Below are 14459 nucleotides of genomic sequence, written 5' to 3'. Positions count from 1 at the left end.
CCAAAATATGCCCTCTTGCAGTTAGGAGGAAAAAAATCCATTTTTCCTTTCAGCTGCCAAAGTGAAATTGTAAAGTGTTTTTAAAATGTGATTTCTATATTAAATAATTTGGAATCTGTCTTTAAAGTGCAAAATACTTTATTTCCTTTCTACTAAAAATATTCTTATGAAATTGATTTTAATATTATGTTTTTTTCTCTCAACTACAAGCTATATATTTATAATTCCAAAAATTCACCTTTCCTTTAAAAGGTGTTAGGTAGCTGTAGGTAAGTTGAGTTGATATATTCAAGGTTTAGAGCTTTTACAGATGTTTTCCAAACGAAAAGAGAACCTCTGCTCTTGAAAACGCCTGGATTTTTACCTTCAATGTTAGACACAAATGGCATTGAATGTTTCCTTTCACAGGAGCTCATTACCATGATGCTGTTGGTGGATGTAGATCAGCGATTTTCAGCCGTGCAGGTCCTCGAACATCCCTGGGTTAATGTAAGTAACTTCCTCCCTTCCCTGTATTTACTCCGAACATTCCTTTCTCAAATTGCAGCTTTCCTAATGATGTTGCCTCCTTTTTAAAGTGTTGTGTTTGTGTCTGTTCCTCCCTCTCAAACATGCCAGGACAGTTACAGGATCTCAGCCTTGTTCCACAAGGGCCTCTGATGTATCTGTGCTGACATGTGTTCTCACGGTCCCTTGCACAGAGCATTTCATTTGATTCAGACGGGACTGCCTTCTACCGTGGAGGTGCACATGGTTGCCACCCACAGCCCCACAAACTGCATCCTATGGTCCAGATTAAGGCTGCATCCATCAATAATACAGAGCAGATTTTCTGAGTCAGTGCTGCTTTTGCATCATTTCTACCAAATATACCAGTGACCCAAGGGTCCCCGCATCAGCGTTGGAGTTCTCCAGTGCAGCACTTCTCAAACTTGCCTGTGCTCACAAGTGATCGGGGGCGGGGGGTGGGGGAGAGGCTTATTAAAATGCAGATTGTAATGTAGTAGATGTGAGGCTCTGAATTTCTAAAAGCTCCCAGATGCTGCTGCTGCTGCTCTCTGAGTACAAGGTCTGTAGCTATGAAAGGATTCTCCAGAGCAGAGTCATTATTTTTTGACTCTCTCTCTCCCTCTCTCTATAACTGATTGAAAAGATTTGTTTTGAATAACAATAATAATAAATACTTACAGAGTGCTTAGCTTATAGTGTCTGCCCAGGACCATTTAAGTACCTCATATACATTAACTGATAACCCAGGGGCTGTTGGAACCCCTGCTGACATGTGTGGGAGTTCCATAGATGGGTCTAATGGTTCTTGCTACCAGAATAGAAGACAGACATAGATTTGGATATAGGTACAGACATGGACAGGTATAAAATCATTAGCTCATTGATATGAATTTTGTCAGCTGCTTCGAGGGATCTGGCTGTAAGATGAAGGCAACAAAATGTTCCACTTCTCTGAATTATCACTTCGGTGATTAGTCAGAGTGTATTTTCCCAAGGTAACTAATGACTGAGGACGAAGTGTGATTAAAAGCACAGTGTTGAGACAGACTGCATCTGAGCTGACAAGAGCTTGGGATCTTGTTCATGTTCTGCCACTTGATGCCCATGGGCCTAGGTTCCAGCACTTTACATGCCTGAACCTGGTTCCTCCCACCCCACTGGGAGGTTATATATATATATATATATATGACAGGAGAATATACAGGAATGCCAGCGTGTATAGGTATACAGCTAAGGTTTGTTAAATATTTTTACATAGCAGAGCTTCCCAACTGGTGTACAGATGTGTGAAGATATTAATCCCCTCAGCCCTTGGGATAGTCAGGCAGGGCTGCCAGAGTCCAGGAGCTGTCACCTCCAGCCTTACAACCTTTGCATTTACCCCACGGTGCTGAACAAAAGTTATCCTCTTCTGTGGAGTTGGAAACATTAGGAAGCATCTCATGTAAGCCTAATAATAAGCCTACCAGAGAGGCAGGGTGGGTATTATTGTACCCATTTTACAAATGGAAAGACTGAGGCTGTGATGGATGACTCTTCCAAAGTAGCTGTGCTTATGGTTGAGCCAGAATTTGCAGGCAGGTATCCTCACTTCAAGCCCATTTCCTCTAAAGTCCTGTGCACCACCCTGCATCACCCTCTCTCTGCTATACATGAAAGCACTGTGAATAGTGCAGAAGAGTGCACTGTATGTACACCAGCATCACTATAATGATTGTTCACACAAGGTCGCAGTCTTTCCAAAGTAACTTACCTGGGTCGTGGTGCCTCTCCCTTAGACGTGCAGGGTGGAAGAGGCACAGGCCAGCTGCAGACTCTCCTAGTGGCAGCAGCTGGTTTGGACTGATCTACATGCTGATTAAAAGTCCATGGTCCACAAACTGTCAAATTGCATGTTAGCGCTGGAAACACTGAGAGTGTGACCACACAGAATACAGTGGAAAATCTGAATTTGAAACACGGCCTTTGAAGGCTCACAAAGAGCCGTGGAGGAGAGAGAGGACAAATAGCCATTTTAGATTTTGAAATACATTTTCATCAGAGGACCACCCCCTGTCGGGCCTGCTCTCCAGGAGCTCTGTCTGATACAACAGACAGTCACATGGCAGTTAGAGAAGAGCCACCCCAGCTGGCCTGTGTGGGGAGGGTGCCCTGGAAGGCTTCCCAGAGGAGGAGATGCCAGAGCTTCTTCCTGGAGGAGGCTGGGAAGAGATGTCCCGCAGAGCCAGCTCAGGCAGGATATGGATATTTGCTGTAAGATAACTTTGCGAATGTGAGCGCATTTGTCTATACATGTGAGGGGCCTGGGGTGTTACTGGAAACAAAATAATCCCTTGCCCTGATTCCAGACCAAATGACCCTATATCAATATATTCTAACTCAGTTGGGTAGAGAAACAAAATTAAGAAGACTTCTGGCTGTTGCCTTTGAAAAATTAGGTTGTTCGTTTTCCTAAGGCAGCGTATACATGTCTGAGCGGTAACTTTCTTCCTTCTCAACCTGCTTTGTGCACATGGTCCCACTTTGCTGGCAATTAGGTTCCACAGCTCCCTCTGGACCTTGGACTTCTGCTGTCATTTTAGTTTTCCCTCTCAGATTTCCTAAAAACATTTTCTAAAAGCAAGGATAACATTTAAGGCATTGTCTAGGAGATTTAAAAATTTTAAATACCCTTTAATATAATTCTAACAGACCTTAGATTCTAAGGGGAAAAAAGATAGTGATTTTAGCAAAAAATTTAACATATAAAGTGATTGCTTAACTTTTGAAATTACATAGTAAATAACTAAGTTAGAAAATTGATTATTTTCTTTATCTCAAAATAACAAATGAAAAAAATATGTATATAAGCATTCACAACCAGCATTTAGTGTTTGTTGAGGTCTCCGAGTGCAATAAATGAACAACCCAGCAATCAAAATAAATAAATTAGGAACGTAAAAGGAAGCCCATTTAACAAGACATGTTGCATTTGGCGATCAAATTATATCTGATCACTGCAGAGGGTGCTACCTAGGGGGGGAAAAGTAATAATAATCGTATGAGCCCTAAGGAAGTCGTCAGAAAGCTCTTCCCACGTTCCCATGTGTCCTAATTTTCTCTGTCGCATAAACGATGCCCTTTTCACCTGGCGCACTTGGAATCGAAAAGGCAGTCTCATGAAACAGAGAGCAGAGCACAAGGGCAACAGAATAGAAAAATCTAGTCAGCAAAAGTCACTTGCTTTAACCTTACTCCAGGTGCTTCCTCTAGGCCCCCATTGATTTTGTATGCAGTCTCTGTGCTCTTTGGTATCCTGGACCTCTGCTCTGTCCTGGACCTCTGCTCTGTTATATATATGAATTTTACCTCTACTCTGTTATGGTGTCCTGGACCTCTGCTCTGTTATATATGTGAATTTTACCTCTACTCTTTTATGGTGTCCTGGACCTCTGCTCTGTTATATATGTGAATTTTACCTCTACTCTTTTATGGTGTCCTGGACCTCTGCTCTGTTATATATATGAATTTTACCTCTACTCTGTTATGGTGTCCTGGACCTCTGCTCTGTTATATATATGAATTTTACCTCTACTCTGTTATGGTGTCCTGGACCTCTGCTCTGTTATATATATGAATTTTACCTCTACTCTGTTATGGTGTCCTGGACCTCTGCTCTGTTATCGGAAGAGCCATGAGTGAGGCCTCTCAGTGGATGGTTCTAACCAGCCAGAAGGACAAAGGCAGCATCAGCGTGTAGCCAGGTGTCTGGGAGAGGGATGCAGACCCCCCAGAAGGAGCGCCAGCTCACCTTGGGTAACCTTGGGACAGTCATTTCACGCCTTTGAACCTGTTTTTCTGTCGGTGAAATGGGAGATAATAGAATCAACTTCTCAGGTTTTGAGGATGGAGAGAGGATTTTATATCTGAAAGTCCTGAGCCGACAGTCTTAAGTGCTCATACGCTGTAGGTACTTGGTAAATATTTGGTGAATTTGAGTGTGAGGGAGGCCGAAACTCCATCATCTGTGGCTACAAGCTGATGAAATGGAAACTGGCGTGTGAGAAACTTGATTAAGGTGGAAACCCCTCGTCCAAAAAAATGATCCTGTTTGTGTGCTCCGAACTCCACGTAGATAATGTGATTATCAGCTTGTTGCGTTCTCCAGTGTCACAGCCATCTCTTAAGGTAGCTGCAAAGTACCGACAGGAATTGCCCTAGCTAAATTTATTTACCTTATTACTCATATAGTGGAGAACCATATGATTTAGGCACATATCATATGAGAGTGGAATAGGCAGTGATAATATATCTGGATCATTCCAGGGAATAGGGAGAAGGTTGAGTCACTTTGTCCCCAAATGATACTTTGTTGGTAGAAAATGCAGGTTAGTGATTAAGTTCATAAGCTTAAATAACAGTTCCAAAGTGTTTTTTTTTTTGATGTGTAATTAGGATTAAATTATCAGCAATCTATTTCAAATAGATTACTATTACTGGATTTTTATTTTCAAAGTTTTGACCTACCTTATCCCATTGTTATTCTCCTCATGCCATAGATTGAAGGTCCATTTCAATACTATAATTCTACAAATCTGTGTTTTACCTTCAGTTTTTTTCCTGATGAGGAAACTGAGGCTCAAAGAAGTCTCTAGCACGAAGCTCAGTGGGGTCTCTAGCACGAGGTCTGATGCCTGGGTTTTGCCTTTAGAGATTCTGATCCTGATGGGCACAGGCATCTGGGCATTGGGAATTTTAAAAGCTCCCAGGTGACTATAATGTGAGACCAATACAGAGAACCTCTGTCCTACTGGAAAGGACTGGTTTAAATAAGTCAAGTGTAGTTACTTAGCTGGTGCAAGACTTACTATCATCTTCTTGGCCTTTAAATTTTATTTTACCTCCTTTTTCTCACGTACCTACTCTTTTGAAAAGATACTGCTAAGCCAAGATATTCAACAAGAAAAAAAGAACCCAAGGAAGAAGAAAAAACAAGAGCCTAGATAATATGTTTTTTATTCTATGCTCATAAAAATCAGTGCTACCCATACAAAAATATATAAGCATTCCTCTAATTGCTGTTAGAAATTAAGAGAACCCCCAATGATACTGTAATAATAAATAAAACCACTTATCAGTATGTGCAACTTATAAATAAAGTTGTAAATGATGACATGGAATTCCACTTTCCATTTGGGCATCTTACCCTCTCCTTTCTCTAAGGTGGATCTTAATTTACTTTACACTTTCTCCCCGAGAGCAGAGTGAATTGTAGACATAAAGGATACATGGGGCCAAGCTAAGAGATTCAGAAATCCTGGGATGTTGCACAGCTGGGGAAGGTTAACAAGAGTCGAGGGGGCACACTCTGGCCTGTGAAATGGACCCGCTCCTGGAGAGTATGCTAATGTACCTGGGATTGTTTAAAACGAAGTCAGGATATTCTGGTAGTGAACTGTTCAAGACTGCCATGCTTCTCATAAATTTACAGCTATTATTAATACTAGAGTCTGGCACTGAGTAGACTGAAAACCAGATCCATGATTCAAAAACAAAACTCCATGAAGGGAGGAGGGTTTTCTAAAGCATGACCCCTGGAATGGTTTCCTGGAGGAAAGAGAGGCATTCACTCCGCTGAATGACTTCACAACCAAGCCCCCCAGCCCTCCTGACGGCTCGCTCCTCCCCAACATCCGCTAGCAGAGCGGAGACCAGGAGGCTAGGTCTCCTCCAGACAGCTGGGAGGGTTCATTTTCCATTTTGCAAACTAGTTTTGTTCTTGTCAGTTGCAACGCTCTGCCAGGGAGTGGATGGGGATTTCTAAATCAAAAACCGCCAACAAACCACAACCAGCCCGTGTCAAACTTCAGAAACTACTCCCGGAGACTACACACAAGAATGTATGGTAATAATACTAGAACTATTTGTAGCATACTGCCAGGTTTGTCACGTTTGGAAAATTCATAGCACATTTTTGGCACATAATCTATTCACAATAGTGGCGATGAAGATGTATATATAAAAATGTACGTTTTTAATGGCCCTATTTATTTTATTGATGCAAGATAGTAAGTTAGCTAAATCTCCATCATCAATCTGGATGCCTCAGGTACAGATTAGGGCCCTGCTAAGCCAGTTGCTTGTCTTTTAATCCAATTATGCTCAAAGCCTTCAAAATTGTTAGAGACTGCAGATTTTTTAGTTGCTGGGGTGTGTGTGTGTCTGTGTGTGTGTGCGCACTCGTGTATGTGTGTTTTACGTTCTCTGGCGGAGGCACCTTAATTCATTGGGAAAAAAAATCCTGAAATGTTTTAAGATTTATGATGTCAAAAGCATCCCTGGCAACTTGTAAGGACTGTTTCACTACTTTCATTGCTTCAACATGAACTAATAACCCATGGAAGCTAAAACCTGCACTAGAATTTAAAGCTGGAGGCCTGAACCCCCAGGCCCCAGCATCTGAAAGAGTTGCTAGGAGTCTGACAGGAGATTAGGACCAGGACAGAGCTGGGAAATGGTAACAGAGTCCATTATGAGGTTGGTGAGAGAGCCAGCTTTTAGCTGGAAAGCTAGCAGGAAAAAAAAAGAGCCAGGTAAAGGGAAATTTCTGGCAAAGATGGCAGTGGTGGGGATGTGAGGAGATGGGACTGCAGTAAGGGCTGATTCTCCCTCAGGAAGTTAAGTAGAGGCTGCTCCGATGGAGTCCCTACTGTTTGTTTCCTTCATATCTGCCCTCGTTCAGTCACAGGCGCACACTGTGACCCAGGGCACCTTCCTGTCACCCTGTGTCAGCCAGGCCTTCTGGCACTGCCTGCTCCGCAGAGGATTCCAGAGCCCCGGCCCTCACGGGCCACATTCCCATATCCCAGATGAGTGGGTGCCCAGCATCTCCTGGGCAGAGAAGTTTCTAATTTCTGACTCCATTCCCATGGGCCCCCTGAAGTGCTCAGCACCCCTTTTACTGACCTCTGTCCAAATGCTTCCCAGGCTCCATTAAAGCCCTGTCCAAATATTCTCTGTTTTTTTCAGCCCCAAATTCAATCCTCCTTACCATTGTGTGACTTTCATCATGGAAAAGATGACTCATTGCATCCTTCCATTTCACAGTTCTGGACCTCTTTTAGTAACCAATGCCCCTGATGCCCTTGACAATGCAATGCAGTGTGGTGGGAAGACCACAGAGTTCCAACCTGTTTCAGGCCTGACTCAGCCAGTTTCTAGCCCTGTGACCTTAAGCAAATTTTTTAACCTTGCAGAGCCTCAGTTTGCTCATCTTCAAAATGGGACTAACAATGCATGTTGTAGAAGGTAATCTGAGGACTAAGGAGATCGTATATGTAAATTATTAGCCACATAATGGTTATCTCATGTCACCTTCCTCTCCGTGCCTTTGTCTTTTAACTCTGCTCCCCTCCTTACCCTTTTCTCTCCTTACTATTTTATAATCTAAAGCTCATACAAATTGCTTTGCCTTACGTAGCCTGGAGCTCTATTAAGAGATGACTAGAAGTACCTGTATAATTTGGGGAGTGAGGCCCAATGGGGCACCACTGTATCCGGCTGCCCCCTTTCCTTCAGGCAGAACCCCAAATTATGCCCGAGATATGACACTTGTAAGACTTTCAGTAAAGGCACATCATTTCATCCCTTGTCAAATGTTTAACTCCTCCCCAAAGTCTAATTTAGATTCCAAGGGTAGTTGTTTCATACACCATTAAAAAAAAAAAAAAAAAAGTGTTTTACATACACCACTGAATTCACCCTTGTGCTTAAAACTCTAGACTGTATAATCCTAATTCTCTGTGGTTATCCTGCGACTTCTCTTTCACTTGTAGAGTCAGGAAGTGAATAAAGGGAGGGTGGTCCTTCACACTTCCTGCACTTACACACCTCTTATTTTTTTAAATGTTTTAAATTTTTATTCATTTATTTATTTATTTATGGCTGTGTTGGGTCTTTGTTGCTGCGCGCAGGCTTTCTCTAGTAGCGGCGAGCAGGGCTACTCATTGTTGCGGTGCCCAGGCTTCTCACTGCGGTGGCTTCTCTTGTTGCGGAGCACGGGCTCTAGGCGCGTGGGCTTCAGTAGTTGTGGCTCGCAGGCCCTAGAGTGCAGGCTCAGTAGTTGTGGCGCACGGGCTTAGTTGCTCCGCGGCATGTGGGATCTTCCCGGACCAGGGAATGAACCTGTGTCCCCTGCATTGGCAGGCGGATTCTCAACCACTGCACTACCAGGGAAGCCCTACACCCCTCTTATTAAAGAGCACTGCTTTATTCCTAATTGAGACCAAGGCTTCCAGCTCCAGATGTTCTGGGGACTCATCTGTGGCCAGTTCTCTCCTGCTCTTTCAGCTTTCTCGCCATCACTCTCCCATGGAAACTCTTAACTAGAGGTGGAATGGTTGACTCATTGTTTGGCAAACATGCCTTGTGGCTTCCCACTCAGGCACATCTGTGCGCCAACATCACCTCTCCCGTCTCTACCTGTCAGTACACTCCCACCATCAAGGACCTGCTGGAATTCCATATTCCTCGTGAAGTTTGCGCTAACTGAAAATGCGTCCTGTCTCCTCTGAACTCCTGTGTTTCTAGCTGAGCCATGTGGCACACTGCCTGGTAACAGGTCTTTCTTCTCTTATTGGTCTGTTTTACTGTTTGATGTGGGGTGTGCAAACTTTGTCTCCCAGTTAGCCCGCGAGGGTCTGGCAGACAGCGATCACTTCTTCTCCCCACCCTGCCATCCCCAACGCAGCCCTGCATATAGTAGGTACTTCAGATGACCCTGTTTCCATTCCAAGTATCATCCCACTGGTACCCTAACTGACCTTCATTTTCTGTTTCCACAATACAGAATTTTTATTTTTTTAATTTTGAATACACTCTGCATCATTGGAAAGCCTCCTTCTTTTAGATTTGGTTTCAGATGTGACTCAATAAGCATAATAATTGTTCCTTCTTCTAGCCATTAATAAATCAGCCCAAGAATATCATAAATAAATCAGCCCAAGAATATCATAAATTGAGCATCCACTGTGTACAGGGCACTGAGCCAAGTGCTTATATTAAAGATTACAGAAAACGTGGAAGATGTGGTACAAAAGGGCAAGAGTTCATTTATATATATATATATAAAAACATGTGTATAAGTTTTATATATATATACACACAGACACACACACAATCACCTAACACCAAAAAGAATGTAAATAGTGCAAATATAAATAATGAGAAAAGGATTAGGAGTTTATGGAAGAACAATTTTAATGGATTGTGCTTAATAGGGGGAAAATGTTCTGGAACAGGTGATTTGGACCCAAGTTTTGAAGAGAAAGAGGGACCACAGGGTCCATAAGAGCAAAGCCCATGAGTATTTTTGGCCACTATTATTTCCCCATCAGTTACTGTAGTGCCTGGTCCAGCCAAATGTTGAAAAAAAGAGTAAATCCCATATGGAGAGACCAGGTTATGTAAAAGAGCAAGCACGCTGTGCTTGGAAAGCAGCAAATTTATTTTCTTGGGTGGAGCCAAGAAATTCCATGCAAAATCATGGAGAGGAAGGAGAGAAAGAAAATGATGAATGGCATTGAAGTCTTGCCAGGAATTTTGGTTTAAATAGATAGTAACAAACACTTAATTATTCATTCATTCACTTACTCCACAAATATTTATTAAGCATCTACTATGTGCCAAAGTACATGCTAAGACCCGGGGATTCTGTAATGAACAAAACACACACTCTGTCTTCAAGGATGATGCAGTCTCTTCATCACACACTAGTGAGTGGTGCTGCATACTTATGACTCTGATTCTTGTTATTCTAATAGTATTTAGCAAAGGAGAGAAATCTGTCCGGTCTCCATCATAGATGGCTCAGGCAGAGAGCAGAAGCCTTAGTTAAAATGAGCTCCAATGCAGAATATGTCATAATAACAGATGATATGAAGGCAGCAAGGAAGATTTAAAACTTAAGGAAGAACTTTCCACCTGGAAGGTTGTCTGGGATTATAGAATGGATGATCGAGTAGCTGTGACACCAGCTTGAGTTTATTTATGGGCTCCTGCCTGAGCCCAGGTCCGTCAGTTTCCCTTGGCTTTGGGTCGGTATGATGGGCTAAGAGGATAAAACTCTCGGGTTAGAAAAAAAAATGTTTAGATTGATTTTTTTTTTTTATTTTTTGGTTGTCCAGATTAACTTGCTCTTTGACATATGTCTCTAGAGTGATGGCTGAAATCAATTTTATTAGAAACCAAAAACAGAAATAAAATTTTTTATTTAGGGACAAAGTCAGAGGGTAAGAAGACACAGCAAATTAATTTTAGAGCAAATGTGGAAATGAAGGAGCCCTTGAAGCAGTACTTGCTATGACAGTGTTTAATGAGAGGACATTGGTTGGTTTCTTCCTGAAATGTTATGAATTTTAAGATTACTGCCTGTTACTGGAATATCTTGGCCTCATTTTCTATTTATCTCATTTTTTTCTTCTTCTCCTTTTTTTAAATTTCTTTTATTTTTTTCCCCAGGATGACGGCCTCCCAGAAAATGAACATCAGCTGTCAGTAGCAGGAAAGATAAAGAAGCATTTCAACACAGGCCCGAAACCGAATAGCACAGCAGCTGGAGTTTCTGTCATAGCAGTAAGCATCTGAAATATCCACCTATAACTTTTTCAAAGCACTCCACCTAAGAGATGGGCATTACTCAGGAGATTCCACCCAGAGACAGCAGAATGGGTCATTTCTTTAGACAGCTCGACCATTTAAAGCACTGGGGGAGGTCTGGGGCTTATATATATGATGTGTTTTTGCTGATCATTTCCCTGGGAGTCACATCATTATCCAACACCTCCAGGGTGCCTTGCAGTATATATTAATTTCATGATTTATTTGTTAAAGCAGAAAACCTCCCCCACATTGGACTCTGTGCCAATGCAAACTTCTGGGCTCTGAGAAAAAGAGTTCCTAGTGTCCTTTTGCCAGGACCTGGCAGGGGAGGGGAGGGGAGCTGAAAGAGAGGACATGGCAGAGAGAGACTGGAACACTATAGATCTTTGTACAAGATGTAAACGAAAGCCAAAAACATGGCAGGATGCTTACCCAGTGAGATTTTCAGTGAAACTGAATTGCTGTGAACACCCAAAGAAATCAGGATTTCTTGCGCCTTAGAAATTTCTGTTTTCAAAGCGGAGAGTCTTTTAACATTCACCATTTTGTTGATGTGGCTGCAGGAGGATTTTTTTTTTTTTCTGTTCCATACATGCAGACATACACTACATGCAATTTGATAGCAGCTCTAGGCAAAGATTAAATTGGGCAGAGAAATAATGAAACCTCATACTTCCCAGTGTCATATTCTAGAGTAAATATATTCAAGTCCCAGATTACTTGAGTTTTTAATAATTTCCTCTTTTTTTCAGAGTACATAAATTTTAACAGCATATTCAATGTGAAATCACTTGAGCTGTTTTTCTTTTTTAAAACAAAGAACTTAGACACTATGATCTCGAATTTTTAAAAGTACTTATGCTACTAAACATACATCATGCTCGTCAGCAATACTGAATATTTAACTACTTCTACAGGTGTTTTTCTTTTCTTTCTCTTTTTCTTTTTTGGTGGTGCTAGAACTCCAGGTAAAGCAAAAGATAACTAAGTGACCTATTTGATACAACCAATCCCAGATCTGGGTTACTAAATATTTAATAGGAGTTTCCAGAATTTGCAGGTGGCACGAATGCATGCATATACTTTCCTGGACTAGTTGCGTTTCATGTTTTTTGATTGAACCCTTTCAGCAGGGAGTTACATGAGCATGAGTTACTGGTTCAGGAGTACACTGACGGCGCTAAATAGAATGCATACTCTCTCCCCATGCTCCTCAGTGCTACTGGGGATTTAACATTGCAAGTTGTTCTTCTGGCCCTCTCTCTCTCTTTAGTTCTTTCTAAGGAAATTCAGTGTAGAGGCGCAGTGTCCTTCCTGTCTTCATCGATCGTCAGCATTCTTTGTTATCAGCTAATATTCAATCAGTAATTTTTGAAAGTAACAATCTCATGGTGCTTCTCAGGGAAACCAGACATTCTATCCTCTGCTTTCATCATTCATGTAAGACACAAGTATATTCCAAAATGTTTGTTTCCACAATTTTCTTTGGGAATGGACTGCCAGCACACTTGTCCATGAAAAGAACTGCTTTTCTGCTCCTGCTGAGGGCTTACAACTGCTAGAGAGGGTGCTTTTCCCACCTCTGTCATTTTGGGTTTTGTTTCGTTTTTCCTGGTCTTTTATTTTAACTAGTCTTTGGTTAAGTTTGCCTTGGTTGCTCAAGAATGCTTTGTTCACAGTATTCTGGGAGTCTTGTAATGATTGAGAGCAGGAACTTCAGGGCAATTCTCCAATGTACAGACAACACAGATGGGAGGGGAAATCCTACTTTAATCAAACCTGGATAAATTTTGAAACCTAATCCATATGAGTTTATTAAAACATCATCTAAGTAGATCTCCAAAAAAAACTTCAGTTAGTATTTGAAGATTAAAGGTCCAACTGATTTTTTTTTTTTCTATGACTGGACCATTTTGAATGCAACTTAATATCAGTTTCTCAGTTCATCACTAACATGTTTCTATGGAGACTGTACCAACTGGTTAATATAAATTGTAAAATGGGCTGTGTGATGCTGAGTTGTGCATTAGTTGCAAGCTTATTTAATCTCTTTATCCACTACAAAGTTGTGAAAAAAATCATCAACTTAACTCAGGCTCAAAATAATTGACTTTTTGGAGAAATATCTGAAAAAGTGCCTTGTCAATTCTAAAGCGCAATTCACATGTTGACCACTATCATTAATATTTCAAACATGAAAGAGAATATGGCTGTAAATTTCAGGGGGTATTTCAGGAGAAGCTGGCCGGCCATAATATATGCATTTATGCATCTTCTCCAGAATGCTTTTCCCTCATAAATGTCCACACCCTCCATAAGAAACTGGGGTAGGTCACTAGGTGCAGGGCAGGGCTGGGAGTTAGAAACGAGCCAGGTTGGCTGCCTTTGTTATTAACTTTCAAAATAGCACCGGATAAGTCAATGTATACTCCATAACCATGTTCCCATTCTTAAAGTGCACAGAATTAGACTCAGGGGACCATCACAAGATAAAGGAGCCCTGGCATTAAATAATATCCCCAACTCAAGCTAAAGTATAATTGCAAAGGAACGATATTCTGCTGTGAGACAGAATGTAAGTGAGAGGTAGAAGGAATAGCTTTCATAAATGGTGCATTCTATAAAGATCATTTGACAATTTAATAATGGAATATAATTACTGATTCACCCACATGATAGAAATTTCTGTAATTAATATAATACCATTATGACTTCTATTTGATAAACACAGGAAAAAAACCTGATTTCAGCATAGATTTCATGCAGACAGAATTTTTTCCCATGGGCATGAATGCTTTCCCCAGAGGCTATCAAATGATGTATTTTATTTTAAACTGCCTCTATTATAGGACTGCTTTTTTGTAAATTATATACACCCTTTAAAATTAGAAAATATATATACTGTTCAGAACAGAGTATCTGCTTGTTTTTTCAGAAAATCAGCAATTAAATCATTGGTCTTTAACCGGTAATTCTCTTGCCTTAGTTAGAAACCTCACTATCTGCTCATAAAGGAATTCATGACACTTTTTCTTTCTCGGAATGACAAAGGAGAAAAGAGCATACTGTCATAACAAACAGACTCTAATCACAGGTGTAATTTATGACACGAGTGTAGTTTAACATGCATTCATGGTTCTGAACCTTAATGTTTTCTGTTCGTGTTGTCATTTTTTACTTCTCTTCCTCCCACCCCTTACATTATTAAGACCAAAGAGAGGACAAATGATAACTTTATATTAAGGTCCTCGAGTTGACTGGGAGAGTAATTACCAGCTGGAGGCTCACGGGCATCATAGAGCCCTTCTCGA

General features: G+C 41.2%; 1 protein-coding gene across 2 annotated transcripts in view; it reads left to right on the top strand.

Annotated features, from left to right (window-relative positions):
* DCLK1 (doublecortin like kinase 1) overlaps positions 1–14459 on the top strand; it is a 328932-nt gene that overhangs the window by 296439 nt on the left and 18034 nt on the right. For both annotated transcript variants that reach the window (XM_059902575.1, XM_059902574.1), the window contains exons 15-16: positions 409–489; positions 11008–11121. In XM_059902575.1, coding sequence (XP_059758558.1) covers positions 409–489; positions 11008–11121 — 195 coding nt within the window. The remainder of the gene's footprint in view (positions 1–408; positions 490–11007; positions 11122–14459) is intronic.

The sequence above is a fragment of the Balaenoptera ricei genome, chromosome 18 (genome assembly GCF_028023285.1).
Source record: "Balaenoptera ricei isolate mBalRic1 chromosome 18, mBalRic1.hap2, whole genome shotgun sequence".
In the NCBI taxonomy this organism is placed as follows: Eukaryota; Metazoa; Chordata; class Mammalia; order Artiodactyla; family Balaenopteridae; genus Balaenoptera; species Balaenoptera ricei.
Note: the sequence above shows the minus strand (reverse complement) of the source record. Positions and strands in the feature narration are given on the sequence as shown.